Source organism: Pantherophis guttatus, chromosome 17, assembly GCF_059756535.1.
Source record: "Pantherophis guttatus breed Tessera chromosome 17, ASM5975653v1, whole genome shotgun sequence".
Taxonomy (NCBI): domain Eukaryota; kingdom Metazoa; phylum Chordata; class Lepidosauria; order Squamata; family Colubridae; genus Pantherophis; species Pantherophis guttatus.
Genome location: NC_142079.1, coordinates 8754247 through 8761688, shown reverse-complemented (window position 1 = coordinate 8761688; position 7442 = coordinate 8754247). Strand labels below are relative to the sequence as shown.

The 7442-nt window shown below is 44.0% G+C and overlaps 1 protein-coding gene across 1 annotated transcript; it reads right to left on the bottom strand.

Moving 5' to 3' along the window:
- Positions 1-3125: 3125 nt before the first annotated feature.
- On the bottom strand, positions 3126-7149 carry GP1BB (glycoprotein Ib platelet subunit beta). The gene is made up of 2 exons (XM_034435795.3): positions 6885-7149; positions 3126-5682 (listed from the first exon to the last, which is right to left on the bottom strand). Exon 2 carries the CDS (start codon positions 5672-5674, stop codon positions 5069-5071), a length of 606 nt encoding a protein of 201 aa, XP_034291686.2. The 5' UTR covers positions 5675-5682; positions 6885-7149; the 3' UTR covers positions 3126-5068.
- Positions 7150-7442: the final 293 nt, after the last annotated feature.

The following is a 7442-nucleotide window of genomic DNA, read 5'->3' as shown; positions in this document are numbered from 1 at the left end:
CAACTTGGAACTAAAGGAAGACAGAAATGCCCGGTGCGATTGAGGTGCCCGTGTTATTTCCTGTTGGAAGGTCGTTCAATGCATTTCTCTTGTAGCTTTCCACAGACGTTCCTAAAATAGGTTTCAGCGAGGTAGATCAGCAAATTTGTGGGTAGACTTTGAGTCCTTCCTTCCTTCCTTCCTTCCTTCCTTCCTTCCTTCCTTCCTTCCTTCCTTCCTTCCTTCCTTCCTTCCTTCCTTCTTTCCTTCCCTTCCCTCCCTCCCTCCCTCTTCCTCTCTTTTTCTTTCTTTCTTTCTTTCTCTTTTCTTTCTTTTTCTTTCTGTATAGCAACATTTGCAATTGGGTTCATTCCAGACCCAATTTGGAGACAGACTCCTAAAGAGGGAGAATTATGGGAATATTTAGAAATTATTCATTGATACTTAGCAACAAGAGAGCAAATGCCCAGAAGGGGATTTAATTATCTGATCATTGTGGGATCCCTGGTTCGCTATGAACCAGTGAGGTGTGTGGGGACAACCATGTCCTCACTCTTGTCATTAAGGGAGTTGGAGCAGGGGTGAAATCCGGCAGGTTCTGACAGGTTCTGGAGAACCGGTAGCGGAAATTTTGAGCAGTTCGGAGAACCAGCAAATACCACCTCTGGCTGGCCCCAGAGTGGGGTGGGAATGGAGATTTTGCAATATCCTTCCCCCAGCAGTGGGAAGGGAATGGGATTTTGCAGTATCCTTCCCCCAGGAGTGGGGAGGGAATGGGGATTTTGCAGTATCCTTCCCCTGAAATGGGGTGGGAATGGGGATTTTGCAGTATCCTTCCCCTGAAGTGGGGTGGGAATGGGGATTTTGCAGTATCCTTCCCCCAGGAGTGGGGAGGGAATGGAGATTTTTACAGTAGCCTTCCCCTGCCACGCCCACCAATCCACGCCCACAGAACCAGTAGTAAAAAAAAATTGGATTTCACCACTGGTTGGAACCTGACAACAGGATGTCCAGCGTGAGTAGGGGGTTGGACTAGAAGACCTCCAAGGGTCTCTGTTCTATTTTCTAGGTTCTAGTTCAAGAAAATTTGCAACACAACCTTTGGCTGTTTGGGCACATGAGCTTGGCATATACACATTTTACCTCTTTGGGTGGGAGGGGTGGGTCTCCTGTAAATTTAGTTCCTTCACCCTCCTCTCCAATTTCCCCATCTTCTGTGGGTCACATTTGGTGACTCTCTGCTTATTTTTCTGCTGTCGGGGAAAAAAATGCCCCAGAATAGAACTGAACCTTTCTCCCATTAATCAAAACGAGCAAGCTTTCTGTAGGGACGCACAAAATTGCTATGTTTTCTCCCTTAGTGCTGAAAGGAGGTCAGCAGGAGGCCGGGACAGAAGTGGGGAGGGGGCAGAGGCCTGGTCCAGCCACCCCCACCTCTAGTTAGATTAACGTTTTATTCAGAAGCCTATTTATCAAAGTCAAGAGCATAGCATAAAGTGGCACCAGAAGGGGAAAAAAAAGGGGGGGCGAAGAGAAACCTATCTGAGTAGCTGAGACTTATCATTTGGTTTCTCTCCATCCATTACTCTGGCTTAATTTTGTCCCACAACCAGGGGTAAAATCCAGCAGGTTCTGACAGGTTCTGGAGAACCGGTAGCGGAAATTTTGAGTAGTTCGGAGAAACGGCAAGTATCACCTCTGGCTGGCCCTGGAGTGGGGAGGGAATGGGGATTTTGAAATATCCTTCCCCTGGAGTTGGGTGGGAATGGGGATTTTGCAGTATCCTTCCCCTGGAGTGGGGTGGGAATGGAGATTTTGCATATCCTCCCCCTGGAGTGGGGAGGGAATGGATATTTTGCATATCCTCCCCCTGGAGTGGGGAGGGAATGGAGATTTTGCAGTATCCTTCCCCTGGGTGGAAATGGAGATTTTGCAGTATCCTTCCCCTGGAGTGGGGAGGGAATGGAGATTTTGCAGTATCCTTCCCCTGGAGTGGGGTGGGAATGGAGATTTTGCAGTATCCTTCCCTTGGAGTGGGGTGGGAATGAAGAATTTGCAGTATCCTTCCCCTGCCATTCCCACCAAGCCACGCCCACCAAGCCGCACCACGCCCACCAAGCCACGCCCACAGAACCAGTAGTAAAAAAAAATTGGATTTCACCACTGAGTCAAAGGTACTAGGGAGTGAGAGTTCCTTATTTCTACTATGGATATATTACAGGCTATATATTATAACAGGATATATTTTATATATATATATATATATATATATATATATATATATATATATATATATATATGTATGTATGTATGTATGTATGTATGTATGTATGTATGTATGTATGTATGTATATATATATATGCCAAGAAACCTCCAATTTTACGTGGGAGAAAACCCGAATAACCAAAGACCTACATATATATCTATATCTATACAGGATATATTTTATTTTCTTAAATGAAAAAAGTATAATATTGTGCCCTGGGATAGTTGTTCTATTGTATTCATGAATGGACTAGAGACGTTTTATAATTTTTCTCGCCTGTCTGCAGACTGTTGTTTTTTTATACATTATTTGTATTACTAAAATACAAAAATTATCTGGAGAAAGATGGGGGGGAAACAATCAAGAAAATGCCACCTTTTCTGCAGACTGTTTTTTTTGCACAAAATCAATGTCGGCAGGTTCTATAACAGAGCCGTGGTGTCTGAAATAAAATCTCTTTTTTTTCTCCGGCTATGATAGAGAGTGAGAGAAAGAAGTTAGCATTTGTCCTGGCAAGGAAGACAACAATTTGCTAATAAAATGAAAAAAATGAAAAAGTTTGGAAAAGAAAGTGTAATGGGGTTTGAGTGCCCCCTTCTGGGGACAAAGAAAATACTTTTCAGTAACTGAGATTTTAAAAAGATTTTTTTTAAAAATCAAATTGGCATATATTGAAAAAAGGGGAGAGAGACAGAGAGACAGAGAGAGACAGAGAGAGAGACAGAGAGAGACACAGACAGAGAAAGAGACACACAGACAGAGAGACAGAGAGACAGAGACAGAGGCACAGAGAGAGACAGAGACAGAGAGTGAGAGAGACAAAGACAGAGAGACTTTTATAGAGAGACAGAGAGAGGTTTAATAACTGCATTTTAATAATTTGAGATTAAAATTAAGGTTTAATAAACCGAAGCTAATCCAGATTGGAGGGGAAGAAGGACCGTATTAATACGTTGAAGTTTTTTAAAAAGCAACAAGTTACCACGTGGCATTTAACAGAGTAAAAAAAAAAAACACGGAAGGATTATACAGGCAGTCCTTGACTTACAATTACAATTGGGACTAGAATTTCTGCCCTTAGGCAAGACAGTCGTTAAATGAATTACTACAGTTATTAAGTGAATCATGCAGTCATTAAGAGAACAGGGCTTCCCCCACTGACTTTGCTTGCCAGAAGATGGCTGAGAAGGTCTCAAATTTTGACCCCGGGATGCTGCAGCTGTCCTAACTATAAGCCACGTGCCAAACGCCCAAATGGTTTGATTACATACAGATACAGATTAACAGAGTTGGAGGGGACCTTTGTAGGTCATCTAGATGAACCCCCCGCCCAAGCAGACCCTACACCGTTTCAGACAGATGGCAGTCCAGTCTCTTCTTGAAACCTTCCAGGGATGAAGCTCCCGCAACTTCCGAAGGCAACTTCTGTTCCATTGGGTAACTGTGAAAACTGGTTGTCAATTACTTTTTTTTCAGTGTCGTCGTAACTTCGAATGGCCACTAAATGAATGGTTGTAAGTCAAGGACTATCTGTACATAATATAGGGGGCATCAGACATGAGGGGTAGGGGTCTCAATCACCAGCCCCAAACCATTTCCCCCCCAATTATAGGAAGACTGTAGAGTTTAAGTACCAAATGAGGATCCAGCAAATGGCAGCTTTTTTCCATGTTGTCATTCCACAATTATGTTTATCCATCCCAAATGTTCTGCGTAGAAGCTTCTTCTTCTTCTTCTTCTTCTTCTTCTTCTTCTTCTTCTTCTTCTTCTTCTTCTTCTTCTTCTTCTTCTTCTTCTTCTTCTTCTTCTTCTTCTTCTTCTTCTTCTTCTTCTTCTTCTTCTTCTTCTTCTTCTTCTTCTTCTTCTTCTTCTTCTTCTTTTTTTAAAAAAAGACAAGCATCTTCCAAATTCTGCCTAGAACTCCCAAGGTTCTCCAAGGAAATAAGGCATTTGGGAAAAAAGCTATTCCTGTGTGACGATCAGTTGATACTGTCCCCAAAAGTGCTTTTTTCAAAAGGCAGCTGGATTTTCTTAGTTTGTTTCCTTGAAGACCTTTCGCTTCTCATCCCAGAAGCTTCTTCAGTTGAAGAAGCAGCTTCCTGGAACTGAAGAAGCTTCTGTTGTGGTCCGCCAGCGGAGTCGGACAGTGAGGAGGCTGGGGAGGAATATGGGCCAGTCCTGGAGTCTGGGGAAGGCTCAGATGAGGGCTCTGCTTCAGAGGCAGAGATGGGGCCAGCGCCATCTGGGAGTTATACACGGACTCAGGAGCCTCCAGAGTCGGACATCAGAGAGGCAGAGGAACAGGAGGAGCCTGTTCCTAGTGCACGCATGCGCAGAGCTGCCAAAAGGCAAGAACAGTTAAAACAAAAGGGAAAACTCAGGAGTAAAGCCTGGAGATGATTGTCCCCTCCCATAAGGCTTAAAAGAGGAGCAAAAGCACGTGGGCTCTTTGCAGGGAAGCAATGTTGTTAATTCTGTTCCCAGTCGGCATCTGTTTGATTCTGGACTCTGTGTGGCTTTGCCAAGTAGGTCTTTGGCAGCGTGTCAAGGGAGATAAAGGTGGGTGATTATCCCGAAGGACTTTTTGCAGCTAATTGGGACTCAGCTGTGAATGAACGTAATTCACAGCTGTTGCAATAAAAGAGGTTTTTGGGACTACTCGTGTGTTTTAATGACTCAGGAAGCCTAGATCACAACAGCTTCTTGGATAAAAAGCAAAAGGTCTTCACAAGGGGGGAAAAAAATTAAGGAAGTTCAGTTGTCTTTTGAAAAACACCTTTGAGACAACCATGACCTGGATGGTTGAGAATCTCCACGGACCATCAGTCAATACTGTTCTTACGAGCACTTTCCCATGGATCTGTATTCTCATAAATCTCCACCATTGTCCTCCTGGCTTCCTTGGCTATCCGCTGGAATCTGCAAATGTAGAAGACCACCAGAAACAACAAGATGGCCTGCACCAGGATGAAGACAAAGAGGCAGATCTGGGCCACCAGAGCCACACCGCAATACCAGGACTGGCAGGTAGAGACGATCTCATCTTCAGACAGGTAAGTGATAATCCGACCTTGAAGATGGGCAGGAGTGGAACACACCACATCACGATACAGAGTCCGGTTCTCTTGCCATTGTAGCCAGGAGCGGAGGTAGAGGATGTTGCAGGTACATTCCCAAGGATTGCCCCGCAGGTAAACAGCCTGGAGGTTGTGCAGGTTGTCGAAGAGACCTTTGGGGATGAAGGTCAAATAGTTGTTGTTGAGATAAAGCTTGTTCGTCGAGGATGAGAAGGAGACCGGGATCATGTCGTCCGTGAGATCGGTTGACATGCAGTCGACGATGTTGGCGGCACAACGGCAAGGGCGGGGACAGTCTGGGGTGACAAGAGGGAGCAAGGCGAAGATGAAGAAGAAGCCGACGAGACTCATCTTCGATTCTGAAAGGCACAGAAATCAATTCAATTCAATGTAGTTTCAATTCAATTTCAATTAGTTTCAATTCGGAAATCATTAACTAGAGATAAACATAGTTTTAAAAAAACTCCAGAACTATAAACTTTCTCCCATCTTCTGCATTCTAGAACAGGTGTAAAAAAAAAATGTTAGATAGAACATCAAAAGATTGTCCATCCTTGGGGCGCCTACAATGGCTTGCCTTCAGAAGTTGTGGATGCTCCATCACTGGAGGCCACTGCAGACAATGGATCTTAATTAAATCGAGACTTAATAATACTATTACTTCTCCAATAATAATACAATTCTTGTAAGGTATAAAATTGAAGTTTGAACGAAACGCTCTTCCTCAAGATAATTTGAGTTGAGTTAGATGAGACAATTGGTTTAGGTTAGAGTTGCTAGATCATAGTCTAACAATGTCTAACAAACACAATCCAACAAAGAGAAGGTCTAGGGGTGACATGAGAGCAGGCTTCCAATATTTGAGGGGCTGCCACAGGGAAGAGGGAGGTCAAGCTATTCTCCAAAGCACTTGAAAGGCAGGACAAGAAGCAACGGATGGAAACTAACCAAGGAGAGAAGAAACCTAAAAATAAGGAGGAATTTCCTGACAGTGAGAACAATTAACCAGGGGACTGAGTTCCCTCCATAAGTTGTTAGATGTTCCAACACTGGAGATTTGCAAGAAGAAATTGGACAACCATTTGTCTGAAATGTATGATCAGGGGGTTGGACTAGAAGACCTCCAAAGTCCCTTCCAACTCTGTTATTCTGTTAATTAATTAGTGGAACGACTTGCCGCTAGAAATTGTGGGTTCTCAATCACTGGAGGTCTTTCAAAAGAGACTCAACAGCCTTGTCTGAAGTGGTATATAGGGTCTCCTGCTCAAGTTGGACTAGAAGACCTCCAAGGTCCAACTCTGTTATTCTATGTTCTATATGAGCAATGTACATTAATGGCTTGATCAAAGCCTACCACGGAAAGATGCAACGTCCAAGTACTGGGCATCTCTTAAATGAAAGACACACAGAGTCGGAAAAATACTTGTCTATCTAACAGGCTGAAGATCTCCAGATGATCTCCTCAAATGGTCAAGGTAGACCACTCATTTGACCCGGTGGCCAAAATTGCTGTATAAGTGAAAGAAAACCACTTATAAGGACTTATAAATTGAGGACTTACCTCTCTGTACGTCGCGGCCCTCTGGAATGAGACGTGAAGGACAACTGGCTGGTAGAGCAAACAGCAGCAGAAGTTGAGTTGATAAACCTCCATGCGTGTTCCAGAAAGATAAGGGGAACGCTTGTTTTCCTTAGTCATTCTCTGGAAATCCCTGGAGGTTTACCCTCTGACGGGGCCTTTTTTTTTTTTTTCTTTTCAAGCTGACATCTCTTGAACATCCCGTTTCAAAAAGTTTTGAATGCAAGCCAAGTTGGAGTTGTAACAAAGCCTATGGAGGGGAGTCCAGGAATTGTGTTAACTTCCCGGTTAGTCACTTCATGATTGAATCAATTGGACGCGGTGGCTCAGTGGCTAAGATGCTGAGCTTGTCGATCGAAAGGTCGGCAGTTCGGCGGTTCGAATCCCTGGTGCCGCCTAACGGGGTGAGCTCCCGTGACTTGTCCCAGCTTCTGCCAACCTAGCAGTTCGAAAGCACGTAAAAAATGCAAGTAGAAATATAGGGACCACCTTTGGTGGGAAGGGAACAGCATTCCATGCGCCTTTGGCGTTGAGTCATGC